Genomic DNA, 21,385 nt, shown 5'->3' with positions numbered 1-21,385 from the left:
GTGAAAAGTGCACTTAAAGTGATTAAGATGGTAAATTTTATGTTATGCTTTTTTTGTTTTGTTTGTTTGTTTACTTATTTTTTGAGACAGGGTCTTGCTATGTAGTTCAGACTGGTCCTGAACTCACTGTGTAGCCCATGATGGTCTTGAACTCGAAGTGATCTTCCTGCCTCAGCCTCTGAGATTACTGCAGTGCGCCATCACTAGGCTGGCCTCAAACTCATGGTGAATCTCCTGCCTCCTAAATGCTGAGATTCCAGGTGTGTGCCACCATGCTCAGCCCAGGTATATATTTTAACACCAAAATTTTTGGTAAAGACAGATGGCCAGTGCAATGGTACATGCCTGTGATCCAAGCTACTTGGGAACTGAGGCAAGAGGATTTCTTGAGCCCAGAAGTTCAAAATAAAGCCAGAGAAAATCACTCATGGGCCAGGTATGGTGGCGCACGCCTGTAATCCTAGCACTCAGGAGGCTGAGGCAGGAGGATCGTTGTGAGTTCGAGACCAGCCTGGGCTATAAAGTGAGCTCAAGGCCAGCCTGACCTGCACAGCGAGACCCTGTCTCAAAAAAAGACAAAAAAAAAAACAACAACAAAAAAACCAAAAAATCACTCATGGTTTATGTAGCCAAAGGGAACTGTATAACTCGAAACAGGGATAGAACTTTAGATTGGATTAGAATTCTATCAAGTCAACATGTGGAGCATCTATAATTGAAAGGAACAAAAAGTCTATTGATGAGAAAGCTCCAGGATTATGTGAAGTGGTGTTTAAATATGCATGAGTCTACCCAATATTTAACAGATACCAGTGGCCACCTTGAAGGGACAATCCAAATCCAAATCCAGATGGGCTAGGTAGAGAGATGGTGGGTATCAGGCCAAAAGCTGTGATTGTGAAAATGTGAGGAATCTGGGCCAGCTTTGACTTCTCACTTTAGCAGACAATGTGAGCAAGGAGGTAAGGCTAGACAACATCTCTCCTCCTCCCTGAGACACAGCCCAAAGCCAAAAGACTCTGATTTCCTGGCCGGTTCAAAACTCCTGCAGGTATAGCAAAGTCTGGTACTGTTTTTCATGACAGTGACAAGTAGGATTTCCAATGAGAACTTCATGAGAAAGAGTTGATCCCACCTCTATAAATAGTGCTCTAGGAACATGTTTGCCAGTACTTGTCTCATGAACATCCTCCCTCCCAGCAGGCCTGGCACACGGCCATCACAGTGTGCATAGAGACCCAGGTCAGGCCGCTTCTGTAGACACTGCTTGTTTGGACACTGGCACGGGACATGTATGAAGTAAAGGCAGCAAACTCAGGTGCCCAGGCTGTGCTATACCCTTCCACAAAAACCAAGACAGAACTAGTTTTTAAAAGAATCATAGATGAATTATATAAACATCATTTATTATATAAAACTTCATCTTTCCATGGATGATGTCACCTTTATCAGACAGAACTGTTTCTAAATTATCTAGAATATTCTCTTTGCTAACCTGTAACCTCAGTCAGTTTTACTTTTTTTCATTAGTCAGTTTTTTTGTTTTTTGTTTTTTTTTTTGGTCTTTTTGAGACAGGGTCTCACTATGCAGTTCAGGCTGGCCTTGAGCTCACTTTGTAGCCTAAACTGGTCTCAAACTCACAATGATCCTCCCGCCTCAGCCTCCCGAGTTCTGGGATTACAGGCATGCCCCTCCATGCCCAGTTTCCTCAGTCAGTTTTATAGTCATTTTCCAAATTTTTATTATTTATTTGGGGGGCTGGCAGTACTGGGCATTGAACCTGGCACCTTCATGGTAAGCTACACAGTCTTTGCACTTTTTCTTTTTTTCTTTGTTTTTTTGAGACAGGGTCTCTCTATGCAATTCATGCTGGCCTTGAGCTCACTTTGTGGCCCAGGCTGATCTCAAACTCGCAAAGATCCTCCTGGCTCAGCCTCCCGAGTGCTGGGATTACAGGCATGCGCCACCACGCCCAGCACGTACTTTTTAATTTTAAAATTGTTTTTGGTTTTTTGAGACAGAGCCTCACTGTTGGCCTTAAAGTTTAAGGCAGGTTGGCCTTAAACTCACTATGTACCCCAGGCTGGCCTTGAACTCATGGCAATCCTCCTGCCTCAGTAGATTACAAGTATACACCACCATGCCCAGCTAGATTATTGGTATTTTAAAGTATGGTTTAGTGCCAGGCATGGTGCTGCACACCTGTAATTCTGGCACTTTGGAGACTGAGGCAGGAGAATCACAAGTTCAAGGCCAGCCTAGATGGAAATCAAGGCCCTATCTCAAACAAAACAAAACAAAAAACTGGTAGGGCAAATCTCTAATATTCCTTTTCCTTTTTTTCAAAACTGTATTGATTAATTTGAACTTATCATTTAAGATGAACTTTAAAATCATTTTGTAAAAGAAAAAAGAAAAGAAAAGAAACTGGGCGTGGTGGCGCATGCCTGTCATCCCAGCACTTGGGAGGCTGAGGCAGGAGGATCTTAGCAAGTTCGAGACCAGCCTGGGCTACAAAGTGAGCTCAGGGCCTGCCTTAACTGCATAGTGAGACCCTGTCTCAAAAAGACAAAAAAGAAAAAAAAAAAAAAAGTAAAATCAATTTGTCAAAATACACCCAAATAACTCTCACTAAGGTTCTAATTCTATTCTAATTCTATTTTATTCTATAGAATTAAAAGGGAAAATCAAAGTCTGTACCCATTAAACAATAACTTTCTCTTTTCCCCTTCCCGGGTACCAGGTAACTTTTTTTTTTTTTGGTACTAGGCATTGAACCCAAGACATTTACACCAAACTGTATCTGCAGACACACACCTCCCTTTTAAATTTTATTTTGCGACATAGCCTTGCTAAATTGCTAAATTGTCTGGGCTGGCCTAAAACTTGTGATTTGCCTTCCTCCAACTTCCAGTACCCTGGAGTTACATGCATGCACAACCCCACCTCATAAATGTCCATTTTTACCAAAGTATTTTATTTTTATTTTTTTATTTTTTCCAGTACCAGGAATCAAACTCATGACCTTGCGCTTGCCAGGCAAGTGCTTTGCCACTGAGCTAAATCCCCAGCCCTTTATCAAAGTATTTTAAATAAGGATTTTTAGATGAATCCTTATATTAATCAAAAAAAATCACATTTTAATTTGGATGTCACTGATACTCATAAAGTAGATATTTTTATATGTATATTACCTAATTAAATTTCCTGTTTTGTGAATTACCTGTTCATGTTTGCACATTTTTCCTTTTGGGGGGCCACTGTTACTTTAGCAGGAGCATGCTAGTGTGCATTTTCCCATGGGAAAAATAATAATCATTTAATTTAATAAAGCTTAGATTTCCTCCTATTTGGCAGTAGAGCAAATCCAGAAAGAGAGAGAAATAAACCACTCTCTTTAAAAAAAAAACTATTAATGAGTGCTTGGTAATAGTCATAATTAATATAATTTTTTATAAAAGAATGTCTTTTTTCATAACCCCCAACTCCCAGTGCCATTACTCTGAGATAATTACTTTTCATAGCTTCTTGTGTATCCTTCTAGAAATTTGATTTATTTTACAGTATTGGGGCCTCACACACGCTAGGCAAGCATTTGATCACTAGGCTACATTCCAAGCCCTTTTTTGTTTTTTAGTTTTGAGACAAGTTCTCACTAAGTTGCCCAGGCTGGCTTCAAAATTGTAGCCATCCTGCTTCAGCTGTCACCAGTTGGGAGCATCTGCGTCAGCATCGCAGCTGAAGAGGACAGCATGGAGGAAGTTAGTGCCGCCAGGCCGCACCTGTGGAAGAAGGGCAGGAAGCAGGATGGGGAGAGAAAGAGGTTGGGCTCTGATGCAGTTCCAGCACACATTTCAGTCAATTCTGTGTGAGGTTCTCAAGCTCTGCTGCCACTTCCAAGTTGTCCTGAGTTGGGGGAGGTGGGTCGGCCCTTAGCCTTGGACACTGACCAGTCACCGGATGGCAGGTGCCCAGAGAAGTGATCTTGGGCCAAATGCCTCCCTTCTAAGGAGAATTCTTAGAGAGAACTCCCAGTAGCTGGGGCCTAAGACCTTCAGCCCATTGCTGGACGTGGTGGCGCATGCCTGTAATCCCAGAACTCGTGAGTCTGAGGCAGGAGGATCATTGCGAGTTCGAGACCATCTCAGGCTACCAAGTGCGCTCAAGGCCAGCCTGAACTGCATAGTGAGACCCTGTCTCAAAAAGACAAAAAAAAAAAAAAAAAAAAAAGGCAGGGGGGTCAGTTTAGTCTCCTCGGCACCATTTAGTTGGGTAGACTGGGGTGCAGCTCTTCCACAATTCCTTTGGGCCTCTTTTTCTGAGGAAAGTTTACGAGGACAGGAAAGTGGGATGAAACACAGCTTCTCATGTCTTCATTCTACACTACTGGGATCCCTCGCACTCTCAGTGCCTCTGCTGGCCTACATGGCTTACTTGGTGTTATGGCCCAGACTTTCATTCTGGAAGGTTCTGGACCCTTGGTGGCAATCTTGTTTTTAGGCTATGGCTGAGGTACTTATCCACTTACTAGCAAAACTGGGTAATGGAATAAGAAGGGACACCTATGTGGAGTGCTTGGGTGCAAAAAGGGCTTATTGTATAACAGAATCCCAATTTCCTCTTGATCAGGATCAATAACTCCTGCCAGAATGGTGACTTCCCCTGACATAGACAGTCTAAAGTGCTCAGGTGATAACTACAGTTTCAAATTCAATAGGACTCCTCCTGGACCTCTTGGTGCAAGCTGCCCCCTTTGGAAATCAGGATCTCTAAGTGCACAGATATAGTGGGATGTACAAGGCATGACCATTCCTACCTCCACCTACTTCATTTCCAGATGCATATATTCTACCTATGGGGACCACACGCCAAACACTGGTCACTGATTTAGAAAGCAGAAGTGTGTTCTTGATGGTGGTATCTCATCCTCACGGGGAATGACTTTGAGCTCCGGCCTCAATGTGCCTTTGTGTACCCCTCATTGTTCAGTCAGACCAGCAGTGTATGGGCTGCATAGGACAACAGGCAATTACCACATTTTAATCAATCTGTAGCCTGCACTGCTATGTGAGGTGAAGAATTATATATTTTTGAAAAGAAATAGCACGTGGGGCCTGAAGATCCTGTAAGCATGGGCCTGCTGCTGGTATTTTCTTTGTTTTTGTGCACTGTTACATCGAATTCCATGTCAGCAACTACCCCCTGCTTTTTTTTTTGTGGTATTGGGAGTTGAATGCAAGGCTTTAACACTGAGATACACCCCCAGCCTTTTTTTTTTTTTTTTTTTTGTGATGGGTCTCAGTAAGTTGCTAAGTTGCCCAGGCTGTGCTCAAACTTGTGATCTGTCTCAGCCTCGCAGTATAACTGAGATTAGAGGCATGCAGCACCATGCCCAACTGTTTCTTGAAAGTGGTGCTGGCTAAGACTTTATAGCTAAGAAAGGCAAATTTATACCTGAAATATGTTTATTCCAGTAAAAATGAATTGCTGCACAGATTCAACACAGTCAACTCAGAACTAAGTGGCTGATTCATCTTGAGGGATGGTGTCAAATCACAGGTTTAGTTTTCTTTCTCTCCCTCTCCCTCCCTCCCTCCCTCCCTTGTTATATATATTTTTTTCCAGTACTGGCAGTTGAACCCAGGAACTTCACACTAAGCTACATTCCTAGCACCACCACTCCCATCTTTATTTTCAGACAAGGTCTCACTAAATCACTGAGCTACCCAAGGCTGGGCTGGAACTTGTGATCCTCCTGCCTCAGCCTCCCAGTGTGCTGGGATTACAAGTGTGTACCACTTCCCTTTTTTTTTTTTTTTGAGGCAGGATATTGCTGCTGCCCAGTCTGGCCTTGAACTTGTGCTCCTCCCTCTTCAGCTTATAGCTGGGACTGTAACCATGTACCTCCAGTTTTGTCTTTCTCACTAGCAGGTTGGAATTCAGTAGCAGCAGTAGGTAAATCAGCCTTGATAAGTAGAAGCCCAAGGTGTTGGGCCCATTCATAGCCTCTATCGCAGCCACCCTGCCTACTATGCTCATGGAAGAATGACACAAACTTCGGTGGTCAATGGCAGAGGCTGGCTGGTGTCAGTGGAGGGAGTCATTGGTCTCCTTGCTCGTTTAGTGCTTCTCCAAGGGGGGGGGGCGGTTTCCAGTGAGCATTAACATGAAATTTCTACATTTTATGCCCAGAGGCTCATCCAGCCTCATTATCTCTAATCTCCCAGTCTTTTTTCTTTTTTCTTTTGTTTTTTTCCAGTACCAGGAATTGAACTCACGACCTTGCACTTGCCAGGCAGGCGCTGTGCCGCTGAGCTAAATCCCCAGCCTCTTCGCAGTCTTTTTTCATTCCAGGCCCCTGACCACTTGGTCAAGCTATTGTCTAAGGGCCATGAATCTATTTATATTCTGACCTTTGGCCATTTCTATCTCCACACAAAACACAGTACCCAGGATCCTGCCTGAAGTTCTGCCCATTGGGAAGATTTCTCCTCGCCATTGCCTTGAAAAAGCTACCCCTGAGCAGGACTGTAATGCTGCCACCTTGCTCTTCCATACCAAGCTGACACAGTTATAAACCAAGCTTTGATTCTCTTCTCCTGTCAGCTGGTTGTGAGGAAACTTCCCAGGCAAGCATGACCTGAGCTGAAGGGGAGGTGTCAGTGCAGATATGGTGTCTGATGTGGGGAACTGTACCATCTGTTTATGCAGTTTATTTGGTCGTTCCTAATCCCAGATGTACTACTTCCATCTTGCAACATGATGATCCTGGGATCATCTAACCTTATGATTTGATTGAACTGAATGACAGAAACAAGCTCATGATAGTTTTCTGGCTATTCAGAAAATGTTCAGGTTCTCCATGTTTACCAGGGTTTATATCATGCCAGGAGCATTTTTTTTTTTAAAGCTTATATTTTTTAACTACATGTGGCAACTGGGGCAACTATTTGACACAATTTCTGGTGGTCTACTGTCATCCTCCAGCATCCATCTGTATTGACAGAAGTAAGATTAGTGAAAGAGATAGACAGCCAGGTGTGGAGGCGCACACTTGTAATGCCAGCACTCAGGAGACTGAGGCAGGAGGATCACGAGTTCAAGGCCAACCTGGGCTGCACAGAGACACTCTCTCTCTCTCTGTCTCTCTGTCTCTCTCTCCCTGTCTTTTTTTGTACTGGAAATCAAACTCAGGACCTTGCACTTGCCAGGCAGGCACTGTGCCACTGAATTATATCCCTGGCACAAGACTCTCTCTCAAAAAGCCAAAAATAAATAAATAAATAAACAAAAAGAAATAGATGAAGACCAATACGCTTGAATCCTTTTGGTCTTTAGAATGGAAATAGAACGTGCCCTCATTATTATTTTTATTATTTTTTAAATTTACCATCTTGGGACCAGGGATATAGCTCAGTGGTGCAAACACCCGCCTGACAAGCACAAGGTCCTGAGTTCAATGCCGGGTACCAAAAAATAAATAAATAAATTTACCATCCTGGCTGCTGTGGGGGCAATGAGGGAGCAGTTTCAAGGCTCCTCCAACAAGGCCTTCCTCGCCTTGCAACCTCTCATCCCAGACGCCAGCAAACCAATACGCAGGTTGTGTCAATTTCTTTTGTGTCAACTTTTTTTTGTTTTGTTTTTTGGGAATCGAACTCACAACCTTGCGCTTGCCAGACAGGCGCTGTGCCACTGAGCTAAATTCCCAGCCCCGCAGTTGTGTCAACTTCTAACCTGATAATTCTGTTCTAATTATCTGGATAATTAGATAATTCTATTCTAATTATGTGGAGGCCAGGGAAATGGTTACCAGGTCAGCTGTTGAGCCACTGAATCAGAGATAGACCAGGACTCTATTATTACCAGGCTCAATGTACGACCTCACTCTAACAGGGCCACGTGATACACTGGGTCTTCAGGAAGCAACTCAGAAACTAGATTAGCATGCGTGACATTCGCTGTGGAAGCCTCTCAGGCACAACGCTGTGGGGGAAGAAAAGGAAGTGTAGGTGGACAGAGAACGTGAGGTCCAGTCCAGCATTCACAAAGGCGTCCATCATTACCCTGAGAGCACTGAAGCTAAAATGAGTCAACACTGTGTCACAGTGGGATGAAGGCGCCAGCGCTGTACATTCCCTACAGCAAACAGGCTGGGTACAGGCTGCCCCAGAAAGGAGCAAGAACTGGAACAAGGCGGTTTTCCTCAGTAGTAACTTCAGAACTAGGGGAGTACTGTAAGTCTTCAGTCCTGACAGGGTATCTGGTATCTGGGTGGCATGTGTGTCCAGGTTCTTAGTTGTAAAAAAAAAAAAAAGAAAAAGAGAAAGAAGAAACTAGCTGGGCATGGTGGCACGTGCCTGTAATCCCAGCACTTGGGAGGCTGAGGCAGGAGGATTGCTTCAATCCAGGCAGAAGGCCAGCCTGGGCTACTAAGTGAGTTCAAGGTCAGCCTGCACTGCATAATGAAACCCTGTCTCAAAAAGAGAAAGGAGCTGGGGATTTAGCTCAGCGGCACAGAACTTGCCTGGCAAGTGCAAGGTCGTGAGTTCAATTCCCAGTACCGGAAAACAAACAAACAAACAAAAAACAGAGAAAGAGAAGAAGAAACTAATTCTTGGTAATTTTCTTTTTTGAGACAGGGTCTCTTTATATAGTTCAGACTGGCCTTGAATTATGTAGGCCAGGCTGGTCTCCCTTCAACTGAAGGTTATCCTGCCTCAGCCTTCCAAGTACTGAGATTACAGGTATGTGCTTCCATACCTTGCAATTCTGGGCAATTTAGGCAATAATATTCCATATTTATTGTTTTTGCTTGTTTGTTTGTTTTTGTCTTTTTGAGACAGAGTCTTGATATGCAGTTCAGGATGGCCTTGAGCTCACTTTGTAGCCCAGGCTGGTCTCAAACTCCCAACAATCCTCCTGCCTCAGCCTCCCAAGTGCTGGGATTACAGGCCTGGGCCACCACACCTGGCTATATTTATTACTGTTAGACAGGATCTCACTATGTAGTTCAGAATGGCCTTGAATTCACAATCCTCCTGCCTCTGCCTCCTGAGTACTGAGTTTATATGTGTGCACCATGACATCTGGTGAAAAAGAAATATTTAGTGGATATTGGCACATAGAATCTCTGGGAAGTTCAAGGGATCAAGCCTGGAAGTTTTTACTAACGGCACTAATCACCAAAATACACCTACAAAGCTGGCCTTTTTTTTTTTTTTTGTCTTTTTGAGAAAGGGTCTTGCTATGCAGTTCAGGCCGGCCTTGAGCTCACTTTGTAGCCCAGGCTGGTCTCAAACTCTCAATGAACCTCCTGCCTCAGCCTTCCGAGTGCTGGGATTACAGGCGTGCGCCACCACTCCCACCCCCAGAGCTGGCCTTCTGGAAGCTTTATAGCTTGAATCACTGATACCACTGATGCTGGACATTACTAGCACCCAACTCAATGTCTAGGGCTTAAGTGTCTGGTAGAGGCTAGGGCAAATCACATACTGACTGAGATCACTATGAGGTGGCTCTGAGCAGGACTTAATATTAACTAATTGATTTTTCATGTTTACTTGTGAACATGAAAAAGCCTAGGCCCCTTGTCTGGAGATGGGCAGTGGACTCATTGCAAGTAAAGCTCTATGAGTTACTGGTCCCAACTGACTGAGGCCTGTAGTGGCCAGTGAAGCAAAGGACAAGACAAGGCCCTAGCTAAGGACACCTGGCTCCAGCCTCAATTGACTAGACAAAGATTAGCTGCAGGCATCTCATTCCAGGTGGAGACCTTTCTGTAGATAACACAGTTCTCCTAAATTAACATAATGTCTTACTTGGAGAAGTCCTTGAGCAGTTCCTGCCTTCCCTTGTTTTGATAATTAAATAAACATGGGCTGCCCAGAGAGCTTTGTCTTTTTTTTCTCTTCGGTACTGGGAATCCAACTCACGACCTCGTACTTGCCAGGCAGGTGCTGTGTCGCTGAGCTAAATCCCCAGCCCTCAAGATCTTTGTCTTAGCCCCCACAGAATCTCTCATTCTGTTAGAGGGTTTTGATCCTCCTGGAGCCCTACAATCAAACCATTTGACTCATTTATTTAAGCACTGTCCACTCATTTGGGAGATTGCAGGTCTGACCAGTCCTCAATAACTAAGGGAATATTATAAATGCGATAATATACCCTACCTAGCCGGGTGTGGTGGCGCACGCCTGTAATCCCAGCACTGGGGAGGCTGAGGCAGGAGGATCGTTGGGAGTTTGAGGCCAGCCTGGGCTACAAAGTGAGCTCAAGGTCAGTCTGAACTGCATAATGAGACCCTGTCTCAAAAATACACACACACAGATATTATACCCTACCTGTAAGGGAGGTTGATGTTTTCAATTTCCATAATGGGAGGGGCCAGGGATATAGCTCAGGGGCACAAGTACTTGCCTGGCAAGTGCAAGGTCCTGAGTTTGATTATCAGCACACACACAAAAAAAAACCACATAATAGGTGGGATATTTCCAGACATGGGTGTAGGTTTGGACATTAGTGGCCAAAAAGAATACCTTCTTCTTTTTCTCACTGAAAAAGACCATGTTAGTTGGATAGTGGCACATGCCTCTAACCTCAGCACTCCAGAGGCTGAGACAGAAGGATTGCAGCAAATTCAAGGCCAGCCAAGCTACATAGTGAGTTTAAGGCCAACCTGAACTACCATAGTGACACCCTGTCTCAAAGCAAAATAAAAGCAACCAAAAAGACCATATTAAATATAGCTCTTTATCTTGTCATTTTCAATTTTTTTTTCCACTTTAATATTTCTTTCTTTTTTTGTCTTTTTGAGACAGGGTCTTGCTGTGCAATCCAGGCTGGTCTTGAGCTCATTTTGTAGCCTAGGGTGGTCTTGAACTGGCAACGATCCTCCTGTCTCAGCTTCCCAAGTGCTGAGATTATAGGTGTGCACCACCGTGCCCGGCTCACTTTAATATTTCTTATATCTCTGTCCATGAAAAACAATGTACAGGATATTAAAGTCAGTATTTTTTATAACAGCACTTACATGTTAACCACGGGAAATGTTCAACATAGAAGCTTGGTTAAAATTATGATACATAATCCAGATAATAGAATGATATGTGGCTATTTAAAATTATACTATCTGTTGGATTTTGAGGGTATCAACTTGCCCAATTTTGGGGAAAAAAATGGAAAGATACAAAGACGAGGCAAGCAGATGAAGATAAAATATCACATTTATAATGATAAAACTGTTGAAAATACCTTTGGTGCTGGGCCAAAACAAGTTTGCCAGTACTTCCTGTCCCCAGTGTCTCCATGTCGGGACCCGAGGATGTCCTGTCTGACTGAAGTCTGGCTCTGCAGAGGAGATGAACTCAACCAATGTGGCCCCTCCTGCGTAGCCATGGTGTCAGGCTGAGCGAGGCTGAATTTCCTTAGCTTCTCCCCTTTCTTATCATGTTCTTCACACTCTTATGGGTTTCTTTAAGAGCTCTCCCATGAATTTACCTGCAAAAGGAGTCAAGTCTTAGTTTCTGTTTCCATACACCAAATAAATATCTATGAAATTTTGTAAACATGAAAAAGCTATATTTTATTTTGAAAAGGAAACTGCAAATAGATTCTGAGATAAAGCAAGCCTAAGGTTTAATATTTGTAGCCTAAAAAATTCTTGATTTTATTTTTGATAGTACACTAAGCTACAAAAGTAGGTTATTATTTTTACCATAGAAGTGAGGTCTTTTTTGTTTGTTTTTTGAGACAGGGTCTAGCTATGTAGTTCAGGCTGGCCTTGAATTCACTGTGGAGCCCAGGTTGGCCTCAAACTGTAGTGATCCTCCTGCCTCAGCCTCCCATGCTGGGATGACAGGCGTGTGCCACTACACCTGGCCGGTCACCAATTTTTAAAATTTTTATTTTATTTTTAAAATTTATTTTATTTTTTTCCAGTTGCCCATTTTTATGTAATGTCTGCTGCATTCTTAGTTAAATGAAGAGGCAAAATAGAGATCTTCGAGAGAGTTCCAAATGCTGATGAAAGTGACCAAGAATAAATCAAAGGATAACTAAGTTGAGTACAGAAGCTGTAAATGTGAAGCTAAGAAATTTTGACGTTTTTAAAAAAAAGAAATTTTGACTTAAAAACGAAAAACTATGAAAGATGTCTTAGTGGGGTTGGGTGGGCTTTTAAGAATAGAAGGAAGGCTGGGGCTCAGTAGCACAGCACTTGTCTAGCATGTGTGAGGCCCTGGTCCAATCCCCAATACGGTGGGGAAATAATTTTTTGGGCACACTATGAAGGTTGGGCTTGAGTAGGATGAGAGTAGAAACAGAACATTTAAGGAAATCCAGACTAGGGTAGAGATGATGCAAGAGATGTAAATACACATCACAAATCAAATATTCATAGCGGCAAAAATACTCTAGGGGATAATCTTATTGTACTAATAAAGTGTCTAGACCAGAGGAAAATTAAAAAGTAGGAACTGTAACATCACAATCCCTGGCCTTGAGACCAAAATCTTGGGCTAGAACTCCAGAAATCTAAAAAGTAAGGATAATGGAGTACACAGCCTAGTAAAATCTAAAGCAAGTTAAGGTAGAGCTTCTGGACCCATGGGATGGCAAATAGGAGAGAGGGCAAGCCTAGCTAACACTTGGGAATTCAGTGATGCTTTTTTTTTTTTTTTTTTTTTTTTTTTTTTTTTTTTTTTTTGGGTTTTCTCCGGTACCAGGAACCGAACTCACGACCTTGTGCTTGCCAGGCAGGCGCTTTGCCACTGAGCTAAATCCCCAGCCCGTGACTTCTTGATCTGACTACAGACACAGGGTTTGTACCTAGGTGGCACCATGAGTGTTGTGGGTAGTATTATGAGTTACTAAAGGAATTCACGTTAAAATATATCCCTATCAATTGTTAAGATGGGTCTGGGTGAGGACTGCCTTTTTTTTTTTTTTTTTTTTGAGACAGGGTCTCCCTATGCAGTTCAGGCTGGCCTTGAGCTCACTTTGTAGCCAATGATCCTCCTGCCTCAGCCTCCTGAGTGTTGGGATTTCAGACGTGCGCCACCACGCCCAGCCTGGTGGTTTCTCAAACTCCCTAATAACTTTTGTTTTTTAAACCAGACCCCTTATAAAAACAATAACAACAACAACAACCCACGAATCACACATAAAATACTGACTATAATTTTAAGGGGTCTATGAACTTTGAAAATCTATCCACAAACCTCGCACACGCTAGTTAAGTGCTCTACCACTGAGATACACCCCCTACCCCTCCACATTGTTTTTTTGTTTTGTTTTGTTTTGTTTTCCGGGTATCAGGAATCAAACTCACGACGTTGCGCTTGCCAGGCAGCCGCTGTGCCGCTGAGCTAAATCTCCAGTCCCTCCACGTTCTTTTGACTTTGCAAAGCATAAATACGGATACTCGAGGGAAGCCGCCATAGTCTGGATCTTTTAGGGGTCTGTTCTGGACCTTGCGATGGTTTCGGAGCCGCCGTCGAATCTTTCAGCAAAATTTACTGGACGTCTGAACATACAGATACGGTGTCAGGGACTAAGCGCACCAAGGTAAAAGTCACCATTGCTGTGCTGGATGAGCCTACTCAGGTGTAAGAATGTGGATGTAGTTACTAGCAGTCTTCGAGAAAGTCATCCAGGTTTAAGAGGCATTCTGCGGAGATAAAGGGCCTCTGAGCTGAGAGCCTGACTTCTGGTTTCTCCTTATCCTTTTTATTTTTTGGTTTTGGTTTTTTTCCGGTACCGGGAATCAAACTCATGACCTTGCGCTTGCCAGGCAGATGCTGTGCCGCTGAGCTAAATCCCCAGCCCCAGGTTTCTCCTTATCCTAAAACTGCGTTCGGCAACTCGGTCTCAGCCGTTTTATCTGTGGGATGGGATTAACAAGTAGATGGGAACTGCTGATGATCTTCAAAAGATAACCTTTCTCAAAACGAACACAAATGAGAAAACCCAAGAACGAGGCTTATCAGGAATGACAGTTCCATGTGTGAGGCCCTCGGTTCGACTCCCAGGAAGCAAAGCAAAAAACTTTAAGAAATATGATATGTTGCAGGGGCACCCATTCAGGCTGGCGGCCAGCTCTTTTCAAGCCTCCAGACAGACACGCCGCCTCGCACGCGGTCCAGATCCGCCTCAGAAGCCTTCCCGGATGGATCAAGTTCCGCTTCCGCGGGCGGATTCTCGCTGGGGGCGTGAACGCAGGGATACAGGCTCAGGCTCTGGCTGGCTCTCTCTCCTGCGCATGCTCCTGAGACGAGGCCGGGACCGGAAGGGCAGGGGCGTGGCAAGGCGCTGGGCACCGCCGCTGGTTCTCTCCGAGGCCGTGCGCGGGAGGCGGGGGGCGCGCGCGCGCTCGTTCGCGCGGCCGCTGCGTACAGTAGTGACGACCGCGCGGGAGCGGTCACATGACTAAAGCGGCTGCCTGTACAGTAAGAACCCAATATGGCAGCGGCAGTAGCAGTGGCAAAGGCAGCAGAAGGACCGGCCGCCCAATAGACCCCCCCGCGCACTTCCCCCGCCGCTTCCTCTGCTAGGGTGCTCCTCCGGCCTGACTTCCCCTTTCTCCCACCTTTCCCGGCACCGCGGGAAAAACAGCGCAGGGCAGAGCAGACAGGGAGCACGGCCGGAGCCCGGACACGGGAGCCTCCCAGTCAGTTCAAGACCCGACATGAGGGAAAAGGGCCGTAGGAAGAAGGGCAGGACCTGGGCGGAGGCCGCCAAGACGGTAAGGGGGAAGGAGCGAAGGGGAAGGCCGGGAGGACTTGGTTCCCTTGCCGCCCGCCAGTTGCAGGGAAGGGAGGTCACTGGCCCCGCGACCTGGCTGAGGGGGGCGCAAAACTGCGCGGAGAGGGCGGCGGTTAGAGTCGGGGTTGCGATCCTTGTGGGAATGGAGGCGCCGGCGGGAGGGAGTCGCGGCGGGGCTGTGGCTTCTCTCAGCCTCTGCGACGAGTCCTCTTGGTATTTTGAGGCTGTCTGTCGGGGTCATGTCGCTGTCGCCCCCACTCTGTGGTAGCCCCCGCCCTGGCACGGGGCAGTCTGTTGTGCTTGCACAGCAGCGGCTCTTCTCCCTTGCGCGCCTGGAGAGCCCCCCATTGGATGCAGACGGGGGAAGGCTTGTGCGCGCATCCAGCCTCAGAAAGAAGAGGGGAGCGCTAGAGCCTGGTAGAATTTACCGTCTGCAGCAGACATGCCACCTGACCCCGGACCCCCTGCTTCTCTGGCTCTCCGAACCGACAGGAGGTCGCGAGGCTTTTGTTTTTGTTTGCTGTTAGAGCGGAAAGTGCAGGAGGTGTTTAGAAACGAAGTAACAGGTGGGACTTGTAGATTTTTTTTTTTTCTGTTTCCGTAGAGACCTACTCTGAACGAGACAGCAATGCATGGTGGGATGTGTAGTTTATCCGGCCTTCACTAGTCTGTAGCCAAAGCGATGGTGGCCTGATGAAGTTATGATGGGGGCAAAGTAATATTTTAATTTCAGTTTTATTATAAGGGACTTTAGAGGCAGGTTTAAAAAAAGAATATTGAGGATTATCTAAAACTTCTGTATTTTAGGGAGGAAGATTAAAATCGTGTTTTGATCTAAAAATGGGGCAAAGTGAAGTTAATTCCATTGTTGAGGGTGCAACAGAAAAGGGGATTAAACAGTAGCAGTTCAATTTGGAAAGTGAGCGTTGTTTACTCCTTAATAGTTGGACAACGTAGTTTTTCTAAATGAACCTTTATTTATTTATGTATTTATTTTGGTGCTGGGAATTGAACTCACGACCTCAAGCTTGCCAGGCAAGCACTGTTCCGCTGAGCTATATCCCCGGCCCTCAGTGAACCTTTAGATGTTGTATGGTTTATTTATTTTTTGGCACCTGGAATGGAGCTCAGGACCTTGGGCTTCCCAAGCAGGTGCTGTGCCACTGAGCTATATTCCCGGCCCGTATAGTTCTTTAAATGAGAATTTTCTGAATACAAAAGTAATAATTTGTTCACTTTCTGGGGAAATTTCGAAAGTTATACAAAAGTATAAAGAAAATTAGAAAGTCACATATTTCACCCTTTAACCATTAACATTTGGTATATTATTGTCTGGCCTGACTTATTTCACTCAGTCTGGGTCTTATTGAATCTTCTGTATTTGTTTTCTAAACTTTATGTACTTGAGGGTTGATGAGTCTTGTCCTCAACTTGTATTTCTGTTTTAGTTGGAAATGAGAAAAAGCGAAAAAGAAAGCACTTTTTATTTATTATTTTTACTTATCATCTATCTTCATAATTTTTTGTTGTTGTTGTTTTTCCGGTACCAGGAATCGAACTCATGACTTTGTGCTTGCCAAGCAGGTGCTGTGCCGCTGAGCTAAATCCCCAGCCCCTCTATCTTCATAATTGTGACATTGCTGGTAGTTTACCTCTAAAAGATAAAACTCTAGAAGTAATTTTTTTTTTAATGGTGGGGAGGTTGCTCCTCCACAGAAGGCTATTTTACTTTCTACTTCATGGATACCTCTGTACCTTTTGCTGGGTTTTTTTGTTTGTTTTTTTGAGACGGGGTCTTGCTGTGTAGTCTAGGCTGGACTTGAACTCAACGTGCAGCCACGGCTGACCTCGAGCTCATAGTGATCCTCCTGCCTCAGCCAATTTCTTGCAGTTAATAGCAGAAATATGGTTAGGGACTGGGGATTTAGCTTAGCGGCAAAGCTCTTCGTGAGTTCGATTCCTGGTACCGGAAAAAAACCAAAAATAAATAGTATTTTGGCTGGGCGTGGTGGCACACGCCTGTAATCCCAACACTCGGGAGGCTAAGGCAGGAGGATTGTTGCAAGTTCGAGGCCAGCCTGCGCTACAAAGTGAGCTCAAGGCCAGCCTGAACTGAATAAGGAGACCCTGCCTCAAAAAGACAAAAACAAAAAAAAAAGAAATATGGTTAATTTAAATTATGAATAAATAGTCCCTAGTCCTAATTATGTTAATTTTTAAGTCTCTAGAAGTTTAAGAATACTTTCTGAAACTTTCTGAATACTTTCTGAATACTTTTTATATGATCTCTGGGTAAAGTAGTGTAGTCATTGGGAGATTGTGACACATGGGAAAAATTAATTTGCACCTGTTTAGATTGCCCTATAATAAACTAGTACATTTGCTCATTTCATGTCCCAGCTAGCTGTGTGAAAAATAGTACATATTTAAAAGATAGGCTGGGGCTGGGGATTTAGCTCAGCGGCAAAGCGCCTGCCTGCCAAGCGCAAGGTCGTGAGTTCGGTTCCCGGTACCGGAGAAAAACAAAACAAAACAAAAAAAACCAAACAAACAAAAAAAATAAAAGATAGGCTGGTTGGAGTGATAACAGTTTTGAATGAGTTGCTGAAGGAAGTGGTGTATTAGCTTGGTATTACTAATTTGATTCTGGCGAATATATTAACCCTAGTGCAAATAAAAATGAATTTTTTTTGGTACCAGGAATCGAACTCAGGACCTTGCACTTGCCAAGCAGGCGCTTGTGCCACTGAGCTATATCCCCAGCCCAAAAATGAATTTTTTGAAAGAGAATGGTAACATTAGTTTTTTGTAAGAGCCAAAGTCTAGAAAACACTACCTGTAAAATAAGGGGTTTAAATTAAATCACAGTAGTAAGAAGGTTTTTGTGTGAGGAATTAAAGTCAAAGTAGGAGTACTAAACACAAGTAAACCTTTAGTATTTCAGACTGTAGAATAATGACATCAGAAAATTAGTGATTTGACAAATGGAAGTAACTTTATCTTAAATTAAGAGACAGGCTGGGCACAGTAACACATGTATTCCCAGCACTCTGGGAGACTGAGGCAGGAGGCTTGAAAGTTTGGTCTCAACCTGGGCAACCTAGTGAGACTGTGTCGCTTTAAAAAGAAGGAAACAGAGAGAGAGAGAGAGAGAGAGAGAAAGAGAGAGAGGGAGGGAGGCAGGGAGGGAGGGAGGAAGGAAGGAAGGAAGGGAAGGAAGGAAAGAAGGAAAATGTAGCTGGGCGTGGTGGCCGGACGTGGTGGCGCGTGCCTGTAATCCCAGCACTCAGGAGGCTGAGGCAGGAAGATCGTTGCGAGTTCGAGGCCAGCCTGGGCTACAAAGTGAGCTCAAGGCCAGCCTGAACTGCGTAGCAAGACCCTGTCTCAAAAAGACAAAAAAAAAAAAAAAAAGAAAGAAAGAAAGAAAGAGGGAAAAAGTGAGGCGTGATGGGGATATAGCTCAGTGCAAAGGCCAGGGGTTCAAATGAAAAAAAAGTTAAGTTGAAGACTTTGTAGAGTACCAGGGATACTGAAAACCATTACTGTGACTTTAGAATTATGTTCAAAGTTAGATCCATTAAACAAGGAGACACATCACTTGGTGACATTCCTGAGGATTGTTAGCAGTTTTCCCAAAGCTGAAAGTTCAGAGTAGTGTGATTGTAGCCCTCATGGTGGCACACACCTGTAATCCCAGCCCTCAGGAGGCTGTGGCAGGAGGATTGCTGTGAGTTTGAGGCCAGCCTGGACTACATAGTGAATTGAAGGACAACTTGAACTACAGAACAAGACCCTGTCTCAAAAAACAAAAAAAAATATAGTGCAGTCTTTTGCACTTTTTTTTCCCCCAATTACTGCTGTGTGGGGGATGGAATCAGGACCTAATGCATTCTAAGCCCATGCTCGAGCTACATTCCCCAGCCCGTCCTTGTGCTTTCTTTTCGACCACCCTTCAGTCTCCTCCAGTCCACCACAGACATTAGAAGGGAAAACTGTCCCAAAAGGACCAGGGGGAGTGGTACATATATATGGGAATTTGTGACTGTAGGTGGGATACCTTAGAGATTATATACTGGTGGTACCTTTGGGTATCTTTTGGGAGTAATATGATCAAAATCTGAGAGGTGAAGTGTGTTAAAGGTGAGGAGTGTTGTCTGTAGTTTAGATACTTGGAAAATGATTTAGAGACTGAAGAACAATTTTTTTTTTTTTGTCTTTTTGAGACAGGGTCTCACGGTACAGTTCAGGATGGTCTTGAACTCACTTTGTAGCCCAGGCTGGTCTCGAACTTGCAGCCCTGCTCCTGCCTCAGCTTCCTAAGTGCTGGGATTACAGGCATGTGCCACCACGCCCGGCTCAACACCTGGCTCTTGAAGAACAAATATTTTAAAAAAAATTCTGTCTATATTTCATTTATTGATTAATGTTGTTTGATTGTACACAAGAGCTCTTGTCATTTACCTTAGGTTATTTGCCTTTAGGAAGTAAAGGTAACATTGATAGGTTAATTACTTTGATACAGGAAGGGGAGAAGGGGCTGGGCTTTTAGCTCAGCGGCACAGCGCCTGCCTGGCAAGCACAAGGTCGTGAGTTCAATTCCCGGTACCAGAAAAAAAAAAAAACAGAAGGGGAAAAAATGGGAACTTTGTGAAGGTTAAGTCCAAGGTCTCCATGCTGAGCCCCAATTCAGCTCATGTTAAGTCCCTGGTTCTTCTTACTATTATTACTATTATTGTTGTTGTTCTTCTTATTATTACTATTATTGTTGTTGTTATTATTATTATTATTATTATTTTGACCAGGTCTTGCTTTGTATCTCAGGTGGCCTTGCTCTGTCATCTTCCTGCCTCAGCCTCCCAAGTGCTGGAATGACAGATATGCATCACTGTATTAGGTTCCTGGCTCCAGTTTTTTAAGAAGTATGAAGAACATATTAATTGGAAAGGTGTTTAGAAAAACAACTTAAAATGTCCTCTATCTCTCTCCTTTTTTTTGGTACTGGGAATTGGACTCAGGACCTTGTGCTTGCCATTCAGGCACTGTGCCACTGAGCTATATCCCCGGCTCCTGAAATGCACTTTAGAAAAAAGAAAAAAGATATTTTAGTTTAGAAATTGTCGATACTTTTAGTCTTTACCATGAATATTTTTTTTCTTGCTTAAAAAACAACTAGGAGTATGATGAGTCTTGATTATGTCTGTTTGGGTGGGTATTACAAGGCCAGAGTTCTTTTAAGTCTACTATTTGTGTTATTGATTGATTGATTGATTGATTGTACTGGGAATTGAACTCAGAACTTTGTGCATGCTAAGCAAGCACTCTACCGCTGAGCTACATCCCCAGCCCTATTATTTGTGTTACATCTGTAGCTTTATCAGAATTTCCAGGAGAGAAGGTAGAAACATACCTGGCAAGGCTCTTGTTTTTGTAATACAAACTATAGAAGGTAAAACTAGGCAGAAGTTTTTGGCTCATGAAATACATTAGAATGGCTGAAAAGTATTGTTAGGGGGTCTGGGTTAAAAATTGAGAAACTGCTCTGATGACGTGATTTTGAAAACAGTAACTACATAGTTACATGCAAAATTACTTTCTATTTTATTTTATTTTTTTTTTGGTATGGGGAATCGAACTCATGACCTCAGGCTTGCCAGGCAAGCGCTTAAGCCGCTGAGCTATATCCCCGGCCGGCAAAATTACTTTCTGCAAGTCTGTGACTTACATTTTGCTGAAGTGATCTTCCTTCTGCCATATAATTGAAGTAAAGTTCTTCTGTATTTTGATTCTTAAATTTTGCATTGCTGTTCATAATTTTGCTGTCCTGTTTTTAATGTTCGTGTACTAAAAACCCAGACATCATCTAGGCTATTAAAGGCAAAGAACAAAATAAAAATCTTTTTTGGATACATATGTTAAAAATTTCTGTGAAACTTGCTGCTACTATTGCTGCATCCCCTAGAATTGTGACAGGAGTTGAGAAAATAGCCTCAGATTTTGCAGAAGTACTTACAGCTTCCTCATCCACCACCCACAGGTTTTTGTTTTTGCAGTACTTGTGGATCAAACCTAGGGGCACTGTACCACAAGCTATCTCCTTAGCCTTCTAAAAAATATTTTAAGACAGGGTCCTGTTAAGTCAGTTGCCCAGGAAAGACTTCCAATTCGAACCCTCTGCCTCAGCCTACCTAAGTGCTGGGATTACAGGTGTGTGCCACCATACCTGGCCACTCACTCTTGTTGGTAAAAGGACATTTTTTCGGGGGCTGGGGATTTAGCGCAGCAGCACAGCACCTCCCTGGCAAGTGCAAGGTCTGAGTTCAATTCCGGGTACCGGAAAAAACAAACAAACAAGGACATTTTTTCAGTACAAAAGCTGTCAGGAAGGAAGTCTTTGTGTGGAAGTAAGGACTATAAGAAGCTGATCAGCATAAAGGTTTGTTAAAACCTGCTGTTTGTCTCTTTTACAAAAGAACCTCTGGTGTCCCTCTAGTTCTATATTTTTTTCTTATTTTTTTTTTTTCTTGTCTTTTTGAGACAGGGTCTCACTATGCAGTTCAGGCTGGCCTTGAGCTCACTTTGTAGCCCAGGCTGGTCTCGAACTTGCAACAATCCTCCTACCTC

The 21,385-nt window shown here is 43.8% G+C and overlaps 1 protein-coding gene across 4 annotated transcripts in view; it reads left to right on the top strand.

Annotated features, from left to right (window-relative positions):
* Positions 1–14,448: 14,448 nt before the first annotated feature.
* Positions 14,449–21,385, top strand: part of Asxl2 (additional sex combs like transcriptional regulator 2) — a 137,710-nt gene continuing 130,773 nt past the window's right edge. For all 4 annotated transcript variants that reach the window (XM_005400413.2, XM_005400414.2, XM_013522575.1 and 1 more), the window contains exon 1: positions 14,449–14,744. In XM_005400413.2, coding sequence (XP_005400470.1) covers positions 14,688–14,744 — 57 coding nt within the window. In that variant the 5' untranslated portion in view covers positions 14,449–14,687. The remainder of the gene's footprint in view (positions 14,745–21,385) is intronic.

Source organism: Chinchilla lanigera, unplaced genomic scaffold, assembly GCF_000276665.1.
Source record: "Chinchilla lanigera isolate Chin_1 unplaced genomic scaffold, ChiLan1.0 scaffold00068, whole genome shotgun sequence".
Taxonomy (NCBI): Eukaryota; Metazoa; Chordata; class Mammalia; order Rodentia; family Chinchillidae; genus Chinchilla; species Chinchilla lanigera.
This window is presented reverse-complemented; position numbering and strand designations above follow the sequence as displayed.